At 54.4% G+C, this 22,406-nt stretch overlaps 9 protein-coding genes across 9 annotated transcripts; 4 read left to right on the top strand and 5 right to left on the bottom strand.

Annotated features, from left to right (window-relative positions):
* Nucleotides 1-502: 502 nt before the first annotated feature.
* On the top strand, nucleotides 503-2,569 carry M409DRAFT_27264 (uncharacterized protein; the record flags this gene model as incomplete). The annotated part of the gene is made up of 6 exons (XM_033808495.1): nucleotides 503-655; nucleotides 705-870; nucleotides 1,448-1,765; nucleotides 1,825-2,078; nucleotides 2,141-2,386; nucleotides 2,459-2,569. The coding sequence occupies 6 exons, from the start codon at nucleotides 503-505 to the stop codon at nucleotides 2,567-2,569; spliced, it is 1,248 nt and encodes a 415-aa protein (XP_033663150.1).
* Nucleotides 2,570-2,979: 410 nt separating this feature from the next.
* M409DRAFT_27263 (uncharacterized protein) lies at nucleotides 2,980-5,270 on the bottom strand (the record flags this gene model as incomplete). The annotated part of the gene is made up of 6 exons (XM_033808494.1): nucleotides 2,980-4,549; nucleotides 4,600-4,725; nucleotides 4,783-4,931; nucleotides 4,990-5,055; nucleotides 5,119-5,191; nucleotides 5,260-5,270. 6 exons carry the CDS (start codon nucleotides 5,268-5,270, stop codon nucleotides 2,980-2,982), a joined length of 1,995 nt encoding a protein of 664 aa, XP_033663149.1.
* A 1,779-nt stretch (nucleotides 5,271-7,049) lies between these two features.
* M409DRAFT_58371 (uncharacterized protein) lies at nucleotides 7,050-8,720 on the bottom strand (the record flags this gene model as incomplete). The annotated part of the gene is made up of 3 exons (XM_033813895.1): nucleotides 7,050-7,580; nucleotides 7,630-8,611; nucleotides 8,701-8,720. The coding sequence occupies 3 exons, from the start codon at nucleotides 8,718-8,720 to the stop codon at nucleotides 7,050-7,052; spliced, it is 1,533 nt and encodes a 510-aa protein (XP_033663148.1).
* A 3,163-nt stretch (nucleotides 8,721-11,883) lies between these two features.
* On the top strand, nucleotides 11,884-12,686 carry M409DRAFT_58370 (uncharacterized protein; the record flags this gene model as incomplete). Its single annotated transcript, XM_033813894.1, has 2 exons — nucleotides 11,884-12,440; nucleotides 12,596-12,686. 2 exons carry the CDS (start codon nucleotides 11,884-11,886, stop codon nucleotides 12,684-12,686), a joined length of 648 nt encoding a protein of 215 aa, XP_033663147.1.
* Nucleotides 12,687-14,252: 1,566 nt separating this feature from the next.
* M409DRAFT_27261 (uncharacterized protein) lies at nucleotides 14,253-15,957 on the top strand (the record flags this gene model as incomplete). Its single annotated transcript, XM_033808493.1, has 4 exons — nucleotides 14,253-14,654; nucleotides 14,708-14,826; nucleotides 14,883-14,913; nucleotides 14,977-15,957. 4 exons carry the CDS (start codon nucleotides 14,253-14,255, stop codon nucleotides 15,955-15,957), a joined length of 1,533 nt encoding a protein of 510 aa, XP_033663146.1.
* Nucleotides 15,958-16,187: 230 nt separating this feature from the next.
* M409DRAFT_69183 (uncharacterized protein) lies at nucleotides 16,188-17,550 on the bottom strand (the record flags this gene model as incomplete). The annotated part of the gene is made up of 3 exons (XM_033818170.1): nucleotides 16,188-16,203; nucleotides 16,258-17,354; nucleotides 17,410-17,550. 3 exons carry the CDS (start codon nucleotides 17,548-17,550, stop codon nucleotides 16,188-16,190), a joined length of 1,254 nt encoding a protein of 417 aa, XP_033663145.1.
* Nucleotides 17,551-17,762: 212 nt separating this feature from the next.
* M409DRAFT_27259 (uncharacterized protein) lies at nucleotides 17,763-18,503 on the top strand (the record flags this gene model as incomplete). The annotated part of the gene is made up of 1 exon (XM_033808492.1): nucleotides 17,763-18,503. One exon carries the CDS (start codon nucleotides 17,763-17,765, stop codon nucleotides 18,501-18,503), a length of 741 nt encoding a protein of 246 aa, XP_033663144.1.
* An 831-nt stretch (nucleotides 18,504-19,334) lies between these two features.
* On the bottom strand, nucleotides 19,335-20,531 carry M409DRAFT_27258 (uncharacterized protein; the record flags this gene model as incomplete). The annotated part of the gene is made up of 1 exon (XM_033808491.1): nucleotides 19,335-20,531. One exon carries the CDS (start codon nucleotides 20,529-20,531, stop codon nucleotides 19,335-19,337), a length of 1,197 nt encoding a protein of 398 aa, XP_033663143.1.
* Nucleotides 20,532-21,226: 695 nt separating this feature from the next.
* Nucleotides 21,227-22,040, bottom strand: M409DRAFT_58367 (uncharacterized protein; the record flags this gene model as incomplete). The annotated part of the gene is made up of 3 exons (XM_033813893.1): nucleotides 21,227-21,292; nucleotides 21,413-21,624; nucleotides 21,680-22,040. The coding sequence occupies 3 exons, from the start codon at nucleotides 22,038-22,040 to the stop codon at nucleotides 21,227-21,229; spliced, it is 639 nt and encodes a 212-aa protein (XP_033663142.1).
* Nucleotides 22,041-22,406: the final 366 nt, after the last annotated feature.

Below are 22,406 nucleotides of genomic sequence, written 5' to 3'. Positions count from 1 at the left end.
ACAACAGAGTAAAGGGAAAGGTACAGACCGAAGTAGATAGAGATATGATTCGGGAGAAGACGAGAAAGCAGAGGGTTTCCCCGAAGCGACGTGAACCACGACGATAACGTTGGCCCAAGAGCTGTGTCTTGCGCCTTCGTCCCGACGGGAAGTCCTCGAATAATGTCTTGTTGTTACGGAACAGCGCTGCTACGGCCTTCAGGTTGTCTTTTCCCCAATTTCTAGAACAGGATCGATTAGCCTTTGTCCTCAAAGATAGAAATCCCACGATCCGCAGGACAGATCTTTCTGGGCCTGTCTCAAGACAGAAATCTCCCCAAAGAGCGCTCTAGCAGCATCTGGACAAAGCTGGCCTTTCTCCCTTTGAGATCGATGAGATGGCGCAAACAAGTCCAGATCGTCCTCTGGACTATAAGATCCTGGGTTTTGACGTCCTACATCCTCATCTCAGCAACCGGCCATTCCAAAGCAACTTGCCTCAAGCATTCGCATTCCCGACAACATGGTGCAACCTACGAACCCGATCAAGACCACGACTGTCCCAACCGACGAGCACAAGCAAGAGACGAAGCCAGGAGTTGGTGTCGAGAGCATCGAGAACGTCGGCACGAAGGGTCCTATCATCCCGCCCCTGCCGCAGGACCAGACGAAGAATGTAAGTAAACTTCTCGCTCATGGATAACCACCACATTAACATGACCAAGCCCAACTCCAAGTGGGGCAAAAACGACGAGGTTAAGTTGAAAGTCGATACCAACACTTCCAGAGAGGGGGACCGCTACATAGTCGCGAAAACTCCTGAGCGGGAGAACAATACTTTCAAGTATCAGTTGAAGAAGAAGGGGTCTGAGACGGTGGATAAGGAGGAGCGTTGGTTCGAGCAGAAGGAACTTGATTTGGTCTAATGGAGACGGGGAAATGCGTACCTCAGATGACCAACGGATTCGTGCAGGAAGGCCTGCTAGGGTGGAGTTGAGTGACCGAGTGTGCCGGCTTTCATGTTGCACTGCTTGAGAGGCAGTGCTGGCGGATCCTCGAAGATGTCGCATTCAAAATGAAAGCAACCAGCACGTATCTGTTCCACGTCCGTCGTCCATTCTCTGCACATATACTCATTTGCCTATGCCACTTGACCAAGAGAAAGAAAATGTTCGGCCAGCCTCGCCAACTGCAAGTGGTCACACTTCGAAGGCATCGGCGTCAGATGCGACGCATGATGTAGAAGCGTGCGCACCTGGGGAGAAGAGTCAGTTCTCGTAGCCTTTGCTTTCCGCCTTTGGGCCGTGGCCTGGCTAATACCCTGAAGGATCGTGGTTGTATCGTACGTTCGAATTGTCGAAGGCCAGGTTAACGTCTCGCTCAAAGCAACCTGAACGATATCCGACCATCACACGACAACGTAAATAGCCGCGAGCAATGTAGGGTTCGCTACTAACCGTCCTCGCAGTGGACGAGTCTCCAGAAGGCTACCCTCAAGTCACCACATTGATGAGCAGCGACCATAACTTCCTTCAGTTTCGCAGTTTCAGCTACCTTCACACTCGCCTGATCCTGGCTCTGCAACAAGACGTCGAGATGCTGGAGCGGCAGCTAGACGGGCTGGACGAGTTTGATGCCTCGGAGGATGGCAATAAACGCAAGCTCTTGGACAAGGAAAGAGACGACAAGCAAGCCACCGTGGAGCAGATAGCCAATCCAAAGTTCCATTTCAAGAAGACCAGACCTCAAGTCATTTGCGAGCTGAGGGAGAAGTTGATGGAGTATGGTTCGTTGGCTCTATTCCCGTGAGATATCGCAGCCAATCAATTGACACCCTCTGGGCAGACAATGTACTCCTGAAGGCGAAAGAGGTCTTGACGCTGCAGACACCATCCAGCAAAGACTATCAAAGCGTGAGAGGCTGGCTTATGGATGAACAGCCTCTTATCGAGGATGACATCGAGTACATCCTACACAAAGAGGATATCATCACCCTGCGAACTGGCAGAGAGAGCGCAGCGTTCGACTCTTTCGTAGAGCGAGTCCTGACTTGGTTCGATCGATGGCTCCAGAATCAGTTCAATTGGCACATCATCCACGTATGCACTCTCGTCACTGCGGTATGTTACATTCGGTTGTCCGGTGCTGACGATGAAGGCAGAATATATTCCGGACGCCAGAACTCAAAGCAAAGACGGCCAGCAAGCGTATCCACTACTACGCCCCCAACCGGCTCGACATCTTGGTCAACACAATAATCACCTTCATAATCTTCACACTGATGGTTCTGCCAGTCCTCTCCTTATTCCAGGTATCGAACAACGGCGCAGCGACCCCATACCAGGCAATCGGCGTCCTGATTGTCTTCACGCTCTTGTTCGGCTGCGCAATGTCGAGTTTGACCAAGGTATGGGACCCAGCTCTGCTGACATTGGTGTTGTGTTGGAGTCGCACGCTGACCTTCTGCTTTTTGCTCCAGGCCACACGCCACGAGCTCTTCGCCGCCTCTGCCGCTTACTGTGCGGTATTGGTCGTTTTCATCAGCAATTTCGCTCCAAGTTTCCAGGGTGATAATGGGAGCGGGCGTTGAGCAGCATGCGGACTTTTCCTTTGTGTACGGGACATAGCCTGAAGTAGCAAGAGCCTGAGTTGAATGTGATGTATTCGTGGCCTCGTTGAATGAATCCAGCAAATGAGATGCTGTCCAATGTGTGCCGGTGGAGGTGAATAGCGTGTTGCCGCAGATGAAGAATGCTGACCGTGCTAGTGATGAGGCCGTCCAGTTCTAGTCGATTAGGATGCATGAGTTGAGAGAACCGTCTCATGGGAAGGAACGCCACAAGATTGAGTTCAAACTCAATCGCCAACACCCCTGACTTCACCTCCCACCTGCACCACACCTTGGAGAAGGGGGCCATATTCAAAGTCTTCATGATTCAAACTATACCTCTCTATCATCAAGTTCAACTCTCCTGCCGTTACCTCAAACAGCATCATCCTTCACCCCTCCCGACACCTCCCCAACATCTGCCTCGCAAACCCATCCCTCCCCTCATGCACCGTAATCCTCTCCGCCGCCTTGACCAAATCAAAAGCCATTCCATCCGTAACCACGCTATCCTTTTGATATTCAGGATGCTCCCTCACAAAATGTCGAATCCACTTCGCCGCCGTCCACAATTCCCCGTTCGCTCGGCCTCGGATCAGGGCGAGGTACTGGGCGAGCTCGCATCTCGTCTCGACGTCGACGTTGACGCTATCGAGGTACGATTCGACGAGAGGGATGAGGCCAGGGAAGCCGCCGTTTCGTTTGCCGTTGATGATTTCGTCGACGGTCATGAGTTCGTATTCGTCTTCGACGGGGCCAGGCGTGTGCGGTCTGCTAGGCTGGGGAGTGTTCGGGCCTGAGCGTGGTGACGCTGTTCCGTTCGTCCTTGCCGAACGTCTTGGTAGTGGGTCTTTTCGAAAGTAAAACTTGTCGTTCAGCACTGCATCTCTCTTGTGCGCAGTCTCCATGTTTTCGGTCGTTCGTGGGATGGGGAGATAGAAGTTGAGGTCGAAGCTGAGGATGGCGCGAGTGATGAGCACGACGAAGACTGAGAACGCCGCGTTCTCAAAGTCGGTGATCTGGATCTCCATCGGTCGTACTTCAACTCGCCAGCCAATATCGTTTCCTGGAGGAGGTGGCTTGAAGCGCATATGTTGCCAGTTGGTGCTTTGCAGGTTTTCAAAGTGATCGGTCTTGTCCAAGTCCAACTCCTTCAAGTCCTCGGCGAACACAACGATAGGATCTCGGATGAACAGGTGTGCAAAGTGCGTAGCCAGAATGTCGTCCATGCCGCCCTCAACCAACCGCGCCTTCAGCTTCTCGTCTACCACAAGATCTGGATCGAGATATTCCGGCCGCAGACGAGGGTCTTGCGAGATGTACGTGCTGTTGCTAGCATATCTCGACTTCGGTATCCGCCAACGGTCATGCTTGAGCGGCTTCTCACCCAATTCCTCAGGAGTCCGATCGTCAACAGCAGCACTGATCTGATTCCATCGTACATCCGTGTCTGCAAGGAAGCCTTTGTAGATAGGCGTTGCGGCTGTCAATGCGAGCAAAATCGGCCCCAGCGGAGAAAGCTGATCGTACATCTTCCTTCCCTCAGCAATGTTAGTAGCTTGAAATGTGATCTGCAGGCAGCATGAGCCCATGCCAAACGCCATGGCATCCATGTAGATATAGTCGTCCTTGGCGGCTCCATTTCGAACATCGTCATCCTCCGGCCAGTTGTAAAGGTCGTAGTTGACGGTGGGATCTTTCCAGGGCTTGGGCGTGTTCTCGTCATGGAAGACGGGAACATTCAGTTCCACTTTCCGTCCTCTTCGCCACCGTATGTTGGCAGCAAGCGTCGGAAAGCGAATATGTGGATTTGCAATCTCGTCTGGCACAAACTGAGATCGAAGCTTTGGGCCGGAAGGCTCGTAGAAGGGAGTGATAGATTTCCGGTCGCCCAGCATGGGGAACGTCGTCAAGGTGACTGGATACTCACACTCGAAGATGTGGTCCTTTGCGATTTGTCGTCTTGGTCCGTCAGTGTCGACTCCTTCAAACATCATCTGAGCTCGACTCACCTCCACTTCATGTCCTGCTCCACATCAAGTAAGTCCTTAAACCCAATCCCCCAAGGCCGTCCAGGCGTAGCCTCAAGCATGAACCTCCCAAACTCCGGATGAAAAGTCGGCGCAGACCGTGCAGACCTAACCAACACATTAGCCAAAACCCCCAAAACCCAACCTACCACCATCCAAACATACTTCGCCTCTCCCCTCGCCAAATCCGGCACCCCACCGCCCTGCTTCAACAGCTCGGCATCGCTCGCCAACGCCTCCAGAATATCCGCCTGTCTCAGCGAAAGCTTGACCTCCTTCTTCTTATTATCAAACGACACGACCAGGTATTCAATCTAGAAACCCAAAGTCAGCACCAATCATTCCCTCCGACCAGCGCAGCGCTTACCATACCTCATCTCCCCACAGAAGCGCGTCTCGCTCTTTGCCTTTGGCGCGGTTCCAGATGGCGAGGAGTTGCTGGGAATCCACCATCGTCAGCTAAACAACTATTCACAACCTCGTTCGAGATGATGATCGTACCTCGATCCCCCATTCTCTAACATGGTCTGCGACTTTCTTCGCCTCGGGCCAATCCAGCGGCGTGCCGACAGCTCTGCAAAATTTCAGACATCAATCCTCAAAGGCTCCCACGAGAAATAGGGAGAGGGATGTATCGCGTACAGTAACCCCATCTCTGCAACTGCAACTGCAGCTCCTGCAGCTTCTCTTCTCGGCAAAGCCTTGTGCTACCACCTTCGCATATATGTGCCCAGGCCGCAGTATGTCTTCTGCTTCTCGCTCCTCCCGCACAAGAGCAGCAGCAGAGCAAGACCCGACTCTTCACGAAGAACCAGAACTCTTGTTGTGGAATTGTAAACCAAGCCACTAGCGCGGCGCGCGCCCTTCTGACGTGCTGATGAGAAATTCGTCTTCCTTATCGCGGCATGGTGTGCATGCATGCATGTAGTAATAAGAATAATTTCTCGAGCGTCTCGCGTAGTGGAGGGGACGTGAGGTGGGGTTCGAGATGTGGAAGCTTCAAGCGGGCAAATTGGAAATCCTCAATTCTCACGGGTAGGAATTGAACGGTGGGCGGAGGTTTGCTGGATAGAGGCATCGACGAGGCCTTGAAGGGTAGTATTGTCATTAACTTCTATGTCAATGATTGCCCGCCTAAACATTCAAAGCGCGTGAAAAACTCAATTGCGAACCACTCTGCTCTGATGTCGGATTACAAACCATGATGCCATTGTCATCCGAATTCGCTTGGGTCGCGACCGGGTTTTGACTTTCACCCGACTTCACCTCGACTCTCCCTTCACATGTTAATTGCACTATCTTCCAAGTTCTCTACCAGACCCTATAGCATGACATCCAATCTCTACGTCCTACACACCCCAACCCCGCTACCCATCTGATCCTCTCGCGTCGCACACGTACATAGAGTACTTTGCCTTTGCCAACTCGCACAACAACAACAACCGCATCCAAGATGTGCGGGAACACTCCCCTCTGATCATGATCACTCGCCCTCGCTCCCTCCCGCATCTCACCGCCCCACAAGATCCCCCTCAATCAATCAGTCGTGCCCGTCTCAAAAGCAACCTCACAAGCACACAAACACATGTCCCACCAACCTGTCAATCAGACAAAAAACGGCAATTGCAGCCAGCTCCTCCTCCGTCCTGTGTGCCCGTCGATCTTTCACTGCTCGCTCACCTAATTTCATCACTCCATCATAAGTGGCGTCAATGTAGTGTCACCTTGGGCAGCGATTGTTGATCGTATTGCTCGGAAAAGAGTCTGGCCATTTCTTCTCTCTTTTCACTCTCTCGCACACAGTCTATGTACACCACTCGTCATAATTTTCCCGCATGGAAGCGCCGGCCGCCGCACAAGAAATGCTGCCACATTTGACCACGCATTTTCGTATGGCCCGCGCGCCTCAGACATACTACACGCCGTGCTGACGCAATCCTCCTTCTTTGCCCTCCCATGTCCCTCTCAAAACAAAGTGAAAATATAAACGCCCATGTCCATGCTGATTGGGTCCTGAAAGACCCAACGTGGTATAACCATGCCGAAATATCATGTAAACGCCTCAAATCCCAGCCACACCCACACATAGCACAGCACAGCAATCGTAAAAGGAGCCCGCGGCGGTCGTGTCGTCAGGCCGCCAATGACAGGGTAATCGAAAAACACCAAGGCCGCATGCGCAGGACATCATGTGCCGGGCCATGTACAATTCGTAGCGTCTGATAACGCTGGATGGGTAACTTTTCGTCGTCGCACGGAGAGCTCGCCAGCATACTCTCCGTTGTATGGACCTCTAAAAAGGCCGAAGCGCCATGGGTATCGCTGAAAGGCATGCAAAATTTCGCAGCAAATCAATGCTCCAGAACGGAAATCGTAGAAAGTAAATTTTGGCGAAAGAATGTCGTGGCACGTGTCGAGAGGTATCGGGTGATTTACTCCTTCGGACGCAGGTTCGAACTGCCAACGGCGGCATTTTTGTTTGCCCCGTTGTTCTTGCGTGTGAGCTTGGCGTAGTGCAAGCCACATGCATTGCACAGAGTTCTTGCTCCGTCTGGACCACGTCGCCATTCCGGCGTTTCAGCGCGGTTGCAGCTGTGGCAACGACCTGGTGGAGCGGCACGGCCTCTGCGCTTCTTTGTGTCGACTCCGGCGAATCCAGTCTGCTGCTTGTCGTCGACTTCTTGGAGATGCTGCTCGGGAGGTGGAGGTTGAGGCGCTTCGCTGAAGGCCTTGTGTTGGTTACGCTGATCAGCCGCTTGCTGTTCGTAAACAGCTTGTTGCGCCAGGATAACTTCGCGTATCTTCCCAAGTGACTCTGTTTGCACGCGTGATTTGGAAATCATATCGTCGACTTCCACCATACTGGGCAAAGTGGAAATGGACGCTCCAGAGCGCTGAGTTTGATGCATTCGGTCTCCATATCGACGAGAAAAGTCGCTGAGAATTCCACTAGTGGTGGCGATCTATGGCAAGTCAGTACGCTATATTGTCCACGCTTGATTCACGACGTACTTCATTCAATGCTGCCTCCAGATCGTAGAAATCCAGATGTCGCTTGACATTATCGCCGTAGGCTGCCTGACCAGCCGAGCGATCCTCATATCGCGATGCATTTTCCGATTTCCAACTCCCAGTACCTGCGTGAGGAGCACCATAAGTGGTCGACGGTTGGTAAATCGGTCCAGATGCGTTGCTGGCAGGTGGCGTTGGGTTGGCGTATCGAGATGGGTAGGGAGTGTATCCGTAGGCAAAGCTGCTGGGAGGTGCCATGGACCCAGCAGGTTGTTGTGAGGACGCATGCTCGTATGATGTTGGAGGTTCTGGAGCACGAGCGTAGATGGATGTCGGGGCCGGACGAGATGCCGGCTGGGAAGTTTGAAGATGGAGTGGTTTCGTCTCGTGAACCGGCGGATATGCTGCAGGAGTGCGTGCTGGTTCCGGTGGCGTTGGCTGAGGTGGTTGCGTTTGTTCAGATCGATATTGCGAGAAATAGCTGTTGCTCGTGGAGAATGAGCTAGGCGGTGCTTGCGGTGGTTCCATGGGGTATGATCGCCTCGCGGTGGGAGATGGCGATGCGGGTGCCGTAGATTGTGGATGTGGTAGATGTGTAGATTGTAAAGATGACGGTGGCGGTGGGGCAGATGCGAATGCAGTTTGACTGTCCACGCCTAGGGCCTCTGAGATGGAGGGGAGTGATTGTCTCGTTGTCTGTTTGGCACCATCTTTCTCGTCTTCGCTGGTCCGTCGTGACTCAGGCGGGGTGTGCGCGGCGGCATGACTATTCGCCCAGGTGTTTGTGTGTTGTGCTGGCGGTGGTGGGCGGTGGGCATGGCTATAAGGCGGCGGAGGACCAGGTGGGTAGTGATAGGTCGGGCTGGCACCAGCGCTGGTGGACAAACTTTGCGGCGTGCCTGTATTTCGGGTTTGGTAGGCAGCTTCTTCTTCTCGCTTGACCTTGTCCACGTCCAAATAGCTCAGGGCGGGCAATTGAGGTCTGAAGGGGAGATATGTCAGCGTCATTGTCACAATTCGGGGTCGAGGCAAAGCAATAAGACAACGTCGTCTACAAGACCGCTCACGTACCGTCGGTTTGTGGCATCCATCGTGCAAGGCAGGTAGATCGGGTGTCGACAGGGCGACTATGTACGGCGGCGATGGTAGCAGCAAGAAGGGAAAGGAAAGATCACGATGTCCAGTGGACGGCAGCCGAATCGGGGCGGGTTCGCGGCGTCCAGGATGGCGCGGTGGAGCGTATCGACGAGATTGAAGATGCAGCGGGTCGAGGAATGCCTGCAGCGAGGAGGAGGGCAGGGCTGGCGGTGTCGTGGGCAGCGGCAATCTCTGCCGTTTGGCGTGGGTTTGCCGCAGGGTGGTCAAGGAAGAGGACCACGGTGGGAGGGGAGGGCGCGCGATCCAAACGCGGCGCACCGGGCTGGTTCAGGCGGTTTTCGGTCGGTCCCTGAGCCACGGCAAGCACAGACGACGGCGGCGTTGAGCGGTGCACAGGTCGGCAGGCCGCTGGGCAGGCGTGTGGGCGGGAGAAAGAGAGGGTGGTACGGCAGAAAACAACAAGAATCGTGGGCTCGGGAGCGCACCGGTGGTGAGTAGTAAGCAGCGGCAGCAGCAGCAGAGAGAGATCGAAAGCATCGAGAAGCAGAGGAGCGTGTGGTGCGTCGAGATTAAGAGGGGCGCTCCGAAACAAATCGAAGATCGGCTGGCGGCAAGGATCAAGGTGTACGATGACCTAGTGCCTCGACGCAGCAGCTAGCGACGCCGGCCGCGCAGAAGAAGACATGCCACCTCCCAGCAGCAGCAGCAGGGCCAGCTCGATAACCGAGTGCCGCATGGTCAGCACCACCGCGACGACGACGAATAGCAGCGACTGCGCGAGTGGACTGCGCGGCATCGCAGCGTGGTCGTCGGGGCTGACGCTCAGCAGGATTCAGCAGCACGACGGACGGGCGCAGAATTCGGTGGTGCTATCTTCCACGAGGCAGGTGTTGGTTGCCGATCGATCCTAGCTCGCCTGGCGCCCTCCTTTGCTCGCGGCCACCAACCTCCCACCCAACACCGTCTGTCCACGCGACGTCGGAGGATATCAGGTCAGCGACGGGCTGATGAAGTCGTGTTTCCCTGCAGCAGCACCTCCGCTCAGCCAGAGTCATGCCGCCAGCACGACACGAGCGTGACGAGCACGCACAGAATCCGCGCAGACGTCTGCTAGCGCGTGGAAAGGCGATCTTGATGAGATCCAAACCTTGACCAATCCAATCGCAAGGTGCCGCCGGCCGCCGCGCACTCGACATGCGGGCAGGGTACGGGGATTGCTGGCCTGTCAAAAAGGCAGCATGGCGCCAGGTACGCAATCGCTGCAGAATCGTCGTATCCGCTCCTGCTCCTCGGCGCTGCGGTGATGCGAACGGGCTCGAATGGTCGCTGCGCGGGTGTTGTCGCGAGTCTGTCTGCACCTCTCTGTTTTCGTGTCGCCACGCCTGCATAACATTGGGTTGGTACTGCATAATCTTGGCCTCGCAGACCGACGCTCGCTAAATTGGCAGCGCATCTGCCGGTGCCTGCCACTTGGAGAGGGCGCGGTGGCGGGTGGTGCGCCCGATCGTGGTGTCGATTCCTGATGCTCTGGATCGCGTGCACATGCTCCATATCCGCCACGCTACAGCGACGGCACTCGCCTCTTCCAGCAAGGCGCCGACGACACTCGGACACTTGTGCGAGCCGGCGGCCATCTCATTGACGCAGGGTTTCCGGGGAGATCCGTCGAGATTGCCGGGGTTGATGCGATTGCGTCCGCTGATTCGCTGACTCGCTCAACAGGATCCCGATGCGCGATCTGATCGACTCTTGTGCTGTCCATTTCGTGCCCTCCCTGCAGACTCTGCACTTCTGCCCACGCTCATCTATCTGGCTGTCGCTTGCGTTGGGAGAGGAAAGGTGGTACAGTCGCAGTCATCTCCTGCTCCATCGCTGGCTCTGGTGTTGTCGTGGTCGCACGTCGAGTTTTGGAACACGTGTGAAGTACGGCCGAAGCACGACCCGCTTTGCATTCGCTATGCCCTGCAACCAGCCGCTGTCATTTCTCAACGAGGAAAAGCTCCCAGCTACAATACGCAGCACACAGCGGTCATATGCTGGTTCGCGTGCTGCTGTCTGCTTGCAGTGCTACGACGGCCGGGGTGTCCCATCATAAGCAGGCCATGAATCTTGCTCGACCATACCTCTGTCGCCCAGTCCCAGCAGAAAGCAGATCGTCACACGAAGAATTGTGTATCTGATCTCGAATTTTCCATTATCTTTTCCCGAGACAGATCTGTACAAAGGGGAATCGCCAACCGCGGAGGCGTGCAACGGCAGACGGTAAGCTAACAGGAGCCGAAGTCTTCTAGCTGCAACGGCCGCAGATGTCTTGCGAGATGCGGAGAGGGCAGATGTCAGACCCTGGGTACGTACCAGCGACTGCATAAACGTCCTGTGACAACAACACCTCCCTGTCCACCTCACTGCGACGGTATCACTGCAGCAGCTTGTGCCATCATGGTCCCGTCACATGGCCTGAGCACGCACGATCCAGAGCCCTCTTCTCCATCACCTCGTCAATCGCGCGTCCGTGTTGAGACATCTCCAACACATTCAAGACTCTCATCGTCATCAATCGTCTGGCATAATGTCGGCACACGCCCACACAACAAGGACCCTCCCCGTTCCATCGGCCATTTTCCATCGTCTCATCTCGCATTATCCCAGATAGGCCTGCCTCTCATCGCCAACGAATCGACCAGCTTGGCGATTCGCTGCTTGTTGGTCGGCCGGACACCTTGATGCTTGCAGCAGCAAGGTTCACCAGCACGAGGATGAGGCCTCTTTGTGACCAGATCTGGACGGGTTTTAAGGCTCAACTTCAACCAGGGAACCGATGAATTTCCTTTTTGCCTTTCACTCATTTCAGCTGTCGGTGTCGCGTCGGGCCCGACGATGTCGGGTTTCTTGCGAGAAGACTTCGCCGTCTGTCCAAGAAGTAAGTCGGAGCTTGGAGACGGTCTCGCTTTCACCGCTGTTCTCGGCATCGTACTGCTCGTACTCATATAGAAGCATCGGAAATCCTCTGGACATAGACGTCTCATTCTGGAAAGCATCACAACCTAGGACGAAGGGATTTGCCAAAGCTCACACAATATCTACCTCGAGGCCGGCCAACCATTACCCATTATGACATTGACTTGGGGCATGCAGTGACATCTTCAAGATATCAATATGGCCTCTGTCCCAATCCGAGCTGCATGCGACACCAGCTCCTTGAACCTCTCAAAGATCGTTCACAGGATCAGGGATCAAAACACCGGACACCCAAAACGATCACCACCACCGGAATCAAGATACCAACCTCATCACCCGCCATCCTCCGAAGAGCAGCACCAGAAAAGATCTATCTTCGTCACCTCCAGCAGTAAACCCAACCCCTACATCCCAGAACCCGCACCCGCCGTCGAAATCTCCAACGTAAGAGGCCCTACACAGTCATCATCATCAAACACTGGACACACTCCAAGTATCAGCATCGAAATCGAAACCCCGATCTACGTGGCTCGAAGCAAATCGTCGTCGCATGTCGTCAGTCAGTCAGCCCACGATCTCATCATCACCAAAGCAAAAGAAAAGGGTGTGTTTCGCGTTTCATATACAGGAAGCCACTTGATCCGTTCGTTCGATCGATCATCCACGTCCGAAAACTCCGACGTCATGAGACGATACCTGTACCGAGAGCCTGGTAAGTTGATGCTGTTCGGAAAAAGAAAACGCATACGTGTAACGTGAGATGTGCGAGAGAGAGTCGATGCTATTTTCGTACCGTATGCATGCATGCGGTGTGCTTTGCGAGGATCAATTCGTTGCTGTTTCTTTTTCTATTTTGTCCTATCTGACCATCACTGCCCGATCCTGTGATTCTGGTGCTACACTGTCAAAGATCTTCGTATACTTTCGTTCGACTTGCAGCGATGACCCTCTTTTCTTCGATGGACATCAGAGCTTCGCCGGAGGAAGAGTCTTTGATGTGAGTAGGCGCTTATCAGAATCTGATTTTACGTTCTTTGCGATGGATGTGAGTTCGGTGGGTTTTGGGAAGCACTGGATCCCGTCGAGTGGGAGTGCGATTCCATACCTTATACGCTCGTAGACCCGGATGTGGTACATCAGTACCAGTACCAATGTGGTAAATGAAAGACATGAAGCACAACGAAGAGCGAGACCATCAATAGCGACCGACGACAGACGGCTTCAAGCCTGATAGCTCGCTCGTCTTGCAGCAGCAGTCCTCCTGTTGTCCATCTATGCGTTGCATGCCACCCCTTTTTCTCCTCAAAAATAGAACCTCACACTCCAAACAAATATACCCACTATCCAGCACCAGAAACTCCTCACGACCTCTGCGCTTTTGATCACGCCGCCTCGTCTGAAACCTGTTCACGCTATGATTGACGACGCTGCACTCGTCCATTCCTCAGACTTCGCGGCTCGCAAGACGAGGGACAAGCCTTCACCTGTCTTTTCCCACCACAAAGGCAAAGGGACGACCCCAGAATGTCTGCATGCTACGCCTTCTGGTCTCAGATGAGCCTGAAGTCCCCAAAAGCTTTCAGTCTCCTCGAAGTGGTATAGATAGCATTCGCCGGCTATTGTAAAGCTGCCGTCATCCGAGGCCTGAGAACAAAAGGATGTAGGCCACCTGAAAACTAGATTCTTTGCTTTAGGTGGTGCGAGGCTCGTGGATCTAGAATGAGGGACTCCAATGAGAGCACGTTGAGGAAGGTTTGTCGTTACTGTTGAAGATATCTATCTCCATCAACACGTGTTCTCATCTGTCTCGTCCTGCACTCTGTGGTCGAACTCTGTTGGCAGGGAAAAGTGTCTGGATGCGGCGGGTGTTGGTGTTGAATGTCTTGCTAAGAATCGAATCCAGGCTGGGTCTCAATCGTAGATGGTGTGAGATTCCATTCGGCGGCGCTGAAACAATTCCCTGTCATTGTATTCCCCATTGCTCTTCTTTGTCATTCGTATCAATGCTTGTTGCTGCCAGAGAAGGGCGCTTTGGGGAAGCGGATGTGCTGTTGGACTTCTTTGCTGACCCAAGATCGCGTGGGTATCGGGACAGGAGTCTAAAAACGGGCTCGGTCTTCCAACTCGCTATGATGCAGAAGACGGAAAGCACGACTACCACTTCAAGATAGCCGTCAATTGCTGAAAAATGAACATGTAACCTCCAAGTTGAAACACTGAAGCGCCAATCGTTTTTCGATATTTTGTCTTGGCATCTACCGCTCCTTCCTCATGAGTGCGCTTTCACGTCTTGGCGTCATGTGCAAGCTAGCGCCAAACTTTTGAAGCCGACGTCGCTCGCGCCCAAGCTCGACAACACCACTAACAGCAGCTCACAGCGCATGATTCTTCATCCGCATGAGTTACTGAACAGCGACCATCGACACCGCCAGCCAACCGCACCGCCGTGACCGTGCAGCTGCTCGCCACAGCACACGACAACGTGACTCGCCTCGGCACCCGTTCTTTGACGCTGACACCTCCATCTTCACAGCCATCGCATTCACCTCCGATCAGCTCTTTCAGCCATGGATCCAGGCCAGGGCAGTAGCCCAGGCGGATGGCCCACGAGTTGGCCAATCCCGAAAGCCGCTCACGCTCAGGCGCCAAAACTTCGCCACTGGTCCCCGCGCATTCAAGAGCAGTTCGAGCCGCTCGATGACAAGACCACCAAGAAGATCGCGAAGGAGGTGAAGTCAGCCGAGAAGGGCCACTCGCCAGGCTTCGCCGGCGGCATCTTCTCCTCGCCAGCCAAGGTGGTCACACGCCGCCGACCGTCGATCGGATCGATGTTGTCGCTGCCAGTCTTTGGCACCAAGGACGTCAAGGAGAGTCCTGGACGTGGCACTGAGCTGCCAGAGAAAGAGAAGAAGACGTTTTGGAAGCGGCGTAGTGCGAGGGCTCCGTTGAAGGATGTAGCTGCCTTCAGAGTAAGTCTCTTGAATCATAGAAGTCCTGGCGCGTACGCTAAGAAGGTGGATAGGTCGAAATCCATGCGAAGAACTCCGCCGATCACAAGGCGGCTGAAGGGGAGTGCAAGCAAATGGTCCTCGAGGCCGGAGGCGAAGTTCTAGACGACTTCCTGTATCCTGGAGGATTCATGTAAATCATTCGATCCCTTGAAGACCGCACCGACGAAGACTGACTCTCATACCTAGGTACGACATGACGGGTGCTGCCGACTACAACGTAAGTGCTTCAAGAACTTAGCGTTTTGCAAGATACGAACAATGACTAACCTGCTTGCTGTAGCCACTCGACGACGGCGACGAGACCGTAGACGGCGGCCATATCCGCGTCTTCCCATGCATTCGCTACAACTGCCCGCAGTTCAACCCACTTGGTATGCACCCAGTCAACGTGCCACCATTGCCTCCAGTCTGGAATCCTCAGGAGCGACCAATTCAGAGCACTCCTACCAAGACGCGGGTCCGATTCGAAGACGACATAATCGAAGAGGAAATGGGCGGAGACGACATGGTTGCGGACAGCGTCGAAATCAAGCGCGAGCCTTCGTTCGTGAGCACGACGAAGTCGGAGTACAGTTTTGAACCCAACGATGACAGGCCTTGGATCGGCCCCACAGACCAGAAGAACTTTTCTCGGTTCGATGTCTTCCAGCCGACGGCGTCCGCTTCGGAGGGCGATAGCGCTTGGACGGATACCGTCAACAGCAACAGCGTCTCCGAGTTCGACTTCTTCCCACAGAATCGTTCGGCTTCCTCGTCAGTCTACAGCCGCAGCACGGGAGAGAACAGCCTCGGATACTACAGTACTGAACCAAACGGCACTGGAGAGTACAGCAATGCCCAGTTCAGTACTGGAGACCACAGCGCCGGAGAGTACAGCACCGAAGAGGATCTGAGCGCGTCGATGAGCGCCGTTGTCTTCCAGACGGCTCCACGTTCGTCCAGTCTTCCCAAGTTCAAAGCAAGCACTATGGTCGACGCGAGCACCCAGACCTCGCCAGTCCAAATCATCGACGTGGAGGAGACCCCGAACCGAGCGATCGATGTTGAGGAGATACCTAAGCCGAAGATCGACGTCGAGCGGACTCCCAAGCCGAAGAGCGACGTCGTCGAGGACACCCCGAAGCCGAAGAGCAAGGGATTCAAGAAGGTCATCCAGAAGACGAAGAGAAAGGCTAAGAAGGCCCCAAGTGTGAAGAGCGAGAAGAGCGCGAAGAGCGCAGAGCAGCACAAGACGTACTACGCGATGCCAAACTTCGGTTAACATCGCCCTCATCAGGGATCCGAGCGGCATCGAACGGTCAAGGCCTAGGATCAATTGGGGTCGCAGGAGTCGGGATACAGTGGATACGATGATGGACCAGGGCACAGAAAGTCTTCAGATGTCTCGATTCATCTTCTTCTGTATGAAGACTGGGCCGAAGCTCGCGGTCCAAATGGCGCACTACTGTTTCCGCTGAATGCATAGCATGGAAAAACGGGACTTGGATTTGCTCAAGACCAAGAGATTCTGCGAGCAGCGTTAGCATGAGCATTAGATAATTGAAGGTCGAATGGAGCATACCCAAGCATGATACCCGCACCGGCCGCCATGGCTAAGAATTGAAGTGCAGTGCTTCTCAGTTCCTTCCAACGATTCGGGCCCGTCTCGAGCATCTCGGGGATGACGCCGACAGTGCCCACGTACAAGAACGTTCCTGCGGTGAAAGGCAATAACATGTCGCCCCATTGTAGGCTCGTCCCGAAGATGCCAGCGTTGCCACTAACAGCCGTGTCCACCACTGAAGCTGAATTACCACCCAGCTCCTGGACCACAATCCCAATGACCGTCCCAAGCACAGCCCCAAGCGCAGTCACGAACTGCAAACCCATCGCAGTCCGCTTGCTCATACCACCTTGAATGAGGAGAGCGAAATCTCCCACTTCGTGCGGAATCTCGTGGCAGAAAACTGCCAGCGTCGTCGTAGCGCCGATCGTAGGGCTCGCATAGAAGGAAGAGGACATGGCGAGGCCATCGGTGATGTTGTGCGTGAAGTCGGCGATGATGTTGAGGTACGCGGAGAGCTTGACGGAGGGCTTCGGGTCCTCCTTGACTGCTGCGGCGGCTACGTTCGTCTTGGAGGGGTCCTGCTTTCGCTGGCGGAGTTGGGTATCGTTGCCCTTCGCAGAGGAACCCGTAGACGAAGCCTTGTCTACGATGTGCCCGTTGGACGACTCATGTCCATGCCCATGATCATGCGAATGACCCTCCCCACCCGTCGCGATCCTCAATCCCTTGTCCATAGCCACAAACGTGACAAAACCCACCATGATCGCAACTCCCAACAACAGATTCTTGTTCGGCTCCACCAGCACAGCCCTCACCTCGCCCTCAGGCACCTCGCCCAGAAAAATCTCCGGCAGCAGGTGGAATAGCGTGTCGCCCAGGAGCCCTCCGACGGCGAACGCGACCATGACGTTTAAGCTGGATGGGTCGATGTTGGGCGGGCAGAGGGCAAGGAGGAAGTTGGGAGGTCCGGAGATGTAGAGGGTGCCCATGAGGGCGTTCAGAGCAGGCGAGGTGAAGGGAAAGAGGACCTGGAAGGCTTGCTGAAGGTAGGAAGAGGTGGCAGGTTCGGTGGCATGTTTATGGGCCGTGAGAGATTCGATGATGGGACATTGCTTAGGAGGTGTTATTAGCACTGAGATTATATTTCTGGAGGGTATACCTGCGTACCTGCAGCTGGTCTTCGATCTCCTGAGTGCTCAGCGAAGCAACATTGGTATCGTAGACTTTGGGCTTGAGTTCAGCGAGGACCACACAAGCGAATGCGACGAATGTCGCTGCGGTAGCGAGCTTGGATCCTCTGGACGGCATCATTGGAATCTGTATTTGTGTATGTACAAACTGAACACATTCAGGAGAACGAGCAACATGAAGTGAAGTCTGACGATCTCCCCAGCAAGGAAGGTCAAGCGACTCCGAAATCGCGAGTCCAAGAAATTTGAAAGATTCCCTCGCATGTGATCGCACCCAACAACCACACCCACACACTCCCATCCCATCCCACACCACACCACAACGAAAACATGGGCCGCGAACTCCAAAAGCGCAAAAACCGCTCCAGCATCTCCAAAACCCGGCAAAAGCCCAAATCCAAAAAGAAAATCCTCACCAACCCTATCATCGCCACCGCCTGGGACAAGTCGCAATCCCTCGCGCAAAACTACAAACGCCTGGGCCTGACGGCGAAGCTGAACAAGAACACGGGGGGCGTCGAGCGCAACGTCTCGGATGTGTTGAGGGAGGCGAAGGAGGGCGGGGAGAGGAAGGTGGATACGTTGAATATTGCGAGTTCGTCGCGGAGGAGGGAGACGTTGGAGGTGGGCGAGGCGCGGATTGAGAGGGATCCTGTGTCGGGGGCGATTTTGAGGGTTGTGGAGCAGGAGGGTGGGAGGGCGAATCCGTTGGGGGATCCGTTGAATGAGCTTGATTCGTCCTCCGATGACGAGGAGGACGAAGATGAGACAGATCTCCTCAACCCCAAGAAACAGCACGGCAACACCAACCCCTCCGCATCGATCGACTCCGAAGGCAAGAAGACAGAGACGGTCCGGAGACTAGAGGAAGAAGCGCGGAAACCCGCGGCGAAGTACAAGAGGAAGCAGCCCGAGGGCGAGGTGGCGTTTGTGGAGGAGCTCGTGAGGAAGTATGGGGATGATTATGGCAAGATGGCGAGGGATATGAAGATCAATTATATGCAGAGGAGTGCGGGGGATTTGAAGAGAAGGGTGAAGAAGTGGAGGGAGAATGGAGGGAGGATTGAATGAGATGGGGATGAAAGAGGTGGATTGATGTGATACTTCTTCGTCTCCACCACTTTGTGCTGTGGTATTTACCGCCTCGAATTCATGGGGAAGAGTGCTCCGACGAGCGATAGCGCTCTTTACCACAGACCAACATGCCGGGCCATCGCAGGTGACATTGGTCCCGGCGCTATTCGATATCGCATGACCTGAGTCTGCCATGCCCACCACCAAAAGTCCATGATTCCACAAGCAAAGGGTCAGGGAAGCATCGCGTGGAAAGGGAATTGGAAGAGATGGAATTGGGAGTTCCACTCGAAATGGCGGTGGTACAGAGTATAGCGCCACAATGGCGAGTCTATGTACAAACACTAGATACCCAGATTGTACAGCCCCGTCAGACCATACCATGACTGCTCAGATGCATTGGATCGTCAAACTCTTGTACTCCACGCCCAGGAGATGTTCCTTTGACTACCCACGCCGACCTCCTCATGCTTGAGAGCTTCTTGTTCGTTTTTGAGTGATCTGATGAAGCTGGTCATTTGTCAAATGTGTGATCACCATTGACACTTCACCATTTAGGCCGACGTATACCTTTCGCGACAGATCAACACCTGTCCATTTGCTCGGGCTGGAGGCGTTCCAATGGAGATCTTGTCCAGTCTCGAGGCATGCAACGCTCTGAGGCGTTTAGAGAGAAATGCGACCAGGGACGAGCAGCAGGATCTGTCGATGCCAGAGAAGAGATCTGCTCCGCCCGGATGTCAGGGCTGGTGGGATATTCGAATTGCGGATAGTCCGAAGCGTCCTTTTGTGTTGAGAGATTCGGAGTCAACCCCGATCCGACTCTTCTCATGAAGACGTGAACATGTGCTTGAACTTCTCGATCTTGGTCGAAATGTACTTCTCCACCTCTGGGCTGTTGATCCCTTCCTTGCCACCGGTCTTCCACGCGAGAGGAATCATGGGCACTCGCTCGACCACGCGCACCTCCCTGTTTGGACCTTCAACAGCCCGGACTTTCTCAGGATTGTTCGTCAAAAGACGAATACCCCTGTCTCCGCCAACGCCAAGATCAAGGAGGATTGCAGTTGCTAGTCCATAAGAACGGGCGTCTCCAGGATGTCGCAGAAGGATGTTCGCTTCCATAGTATCGTGTCCAAGATCTTGTAGGTTGTAAGCCTTCAGCTTGCTAAGCAGTCCAATCCCTCGCCCTTCCTGTCGCAGATAGACAATGACTCCGCCAGAGGAGGGGAGGCTGAGATGTGGATGTTCTGTTTGGGGAGTGCCAGCTGGTGTAGGTGCTGGCAGTGACATTAGTCGTGCAGCCTCGTCCAATTGCTCTCCACAATCACAACGTGCTGACCACACAGTCTCTCCGGTGTAGCATTCTGAATGTATGCGGACCATGGGCGGGCCAAGCTCGGGAGGATATGAAGAGTACGAATTGTCAAAGTCAGAACCTGACTCAGAGGGTGGAGGAGTGTTTGACTGCGGACTGGCGCTGCCATTGGGCTTAGGAGGCACTCCAGCATCTTTACGGATCTGGTCCAATCTGCTATGTGTTCGTCCAGGGAACAATGTTCCGGTATATGCGCCTCTGATCATACGATCTCTCTCCGTTTCGCCGGGCCGCACCGCATCAAGACTCCTGCTCCTGATATAAGGTCCAAAGACGATCGCCAGATGCTCCTTGTTATCGACATTGTTGTGATATAGATGAAGAAACATTTCTTGGCCTGTTGTTGTCGGGATCCGTGCTCTGACTTCGCATTGTACCTCTGGCAGGGTGTCCAGCAGCTTTGGAGCTACGCCCTCTTCCTCTCCATTTGCCTGCTCAGCCGGCACGCTCTTGGGTAATCTGTCATGTCGCTGGCCGTCTGCAGAGGGGGTATGCGGCGGAGTGACAGCGGGACTGATCAACGGCGGCGGGGCAGCGGAACTGGACGAGAAATCGCCGTCGAGGTCGAGATTGGAGACGGGCGGCTCGTCGTTGGGTTGCTGTGCCGCACCAAAGGCCGGCGAGGCCAAGGAAGGGAAGTCGGGCATGTCGAGAGCTGCGGCAGAGAAAAGTTGGGCGAGATGCAGCTTCACATCATCGTCAAAAGTGAGGTCCCTCGCTGACGGAATCATCAGCCGAGGCCGGAGGCGTTGAAGACGGCCCGAGCACGTCCATCAAATTTCCATGAGTCGTGTGCGGCCTCTCTTCCGTTCCCGACCACACCTCTATTACGAATACTGAGATTGATCGAAGAATTCGTTGATTCATCATCTCTTGTATATCTGAATCGCTTGTTGGGTTGTTAATCATAGCTCAATGAGTGTCGGGATCCTGTCATGCCATCACAGCTCCGCTCAGAAGGACGCAAGGACGCTCATACGATTAGGTACATGTACGTCTTGAGTAATTTATCTCTAATCTCACGCCTTCGATATAGTCTGAGATGCTGTGTCGGCAGCTTGGCCAGCAACTATCAAACGGAGACGCGATCGCTTCGTAGGGGCAAATTCTAGAGAGACTGGCGAGGCGCTATGGAGCACTATGAGATGCAAGATTCAACATCACCTGCATTCCGATCAATCCCCGAATCTCCTACTGCCTCTAGTATAACGAATGGCATGATCATGGCACGGCCAAGCACGATATGACGGAGATACTGTCCATTGTGAAGAAGAAAATCCTGAGCGCTCCATGAAGCACAGCGGCCCTAGCCCCTTGGTCCAAGGCGTGAGGATGGATGAGCTCAACTAAGAACGACGGCAACGATGACGCCGAGAGATCTCACCAGAAATCCATTGTCTAAGCGCACCTGAGCGCTGAGAAGGCATGGATGGGCATGACGGTTAGGCAAAACCACATTGGTGCATTCATCACATAACTCTAAGTTGTACATTTCCACACGCTACCATCGTTGGTGCGTACCACTAACCTCCACCAGGCGCTTGCAAAACTCAAAACTCGAAAATCCCACGATTGCGCCTCTCGAGGGACGCCCTTCGCCGTCGCTATGCTGCTGCACATGAGGTCCCTTGATGACGGGCCTCACGTGAGGGTCGTTGGCGCCGCCATTCTGTCTGGCTGGCGCTCGCATCCCCGGCACTTGGCCGAGATGCCATGCTCTTGAAGGGCAGACTACTTGTTCTGTATGGTGGTCAGTCTCGGGGATGATGATGAGAATGTGAGGGGAAGGTCAAACTCACCTGCGCCTGGTCCTTCCTCGCCTGGCGGTTGAGGCGCGCGCGACGCCGCGAGATGCGGAGCACCGGCGAGCGCAGCAAGCCCGCGCGGTACAGCGCCTCGAGCCTGGCAGGATTGGGGGGCTGGGTGAGGTTCAACCTCAAGGTGAAGCCCGGGGTGATCCTGAGCCTCAGGGTGGTGCGCTGGGGGTGAGCCTCGCCAGCGGGAGGAGCGTCGACAGCCGGGGCATTTGCACCAGCTGGGCCAGCTTCACCAGCAGGGGCAGCGTCGACGGCCGCGGGATTTTCGTCCGCTTGGCGGGCTTCCTCAGTGAGGTGAGCCTCACCATCGTCGACGTTCTCCTGCTTGATGGCTGCCATCTTGGTGGTGTTGGTGGTGGTGGCTTGATCGGTTTTGTTGTTTTGGGGATGGTTGTTTGATGTGGGTGTTTGAAATGCTCACTTGTTTTGTGTGATGGCTGCCGACCTGAGTGACAGCACCACCTGTGATATTTATTCTGCCAGGGCGAGAGTGCCCTCTGAAGCTTCCCATCATCAAGGACGAATTCAGCGCTGTCGACCTTGGTTCACTCACGCAAGTGGAGTTCGAAAACTTTCAAGCGGACCAAACAGCTTTCTCCCAAAGTAAATTATCCTCCATGCCGCCAGGTACAAGCGCAGCCGCAGTGTTGACATCGAATCTATGGAGATGAATATTTTCACCCAGCCGCTCTCTCCCCAAGACGA

This window comes from Zasmidium cellare (assembly GCF_010093935.1).
Source record: "Zasmidium cellare ATCC 36951 unplaced genomic scaffold M409scaffold_36, whole genome shotgun sequence".
Classification (NCBI taxonomy): Eukaryota; Fungi; Ascomycota; class Dothideomycetes; order Mycosphaerellales; family Mycosphaerellaceae; genus Zasmidium; species Zasmidium cellare.
This window is presented reverse-complemented; position numbering and strand designations above follow the sequence as displayed.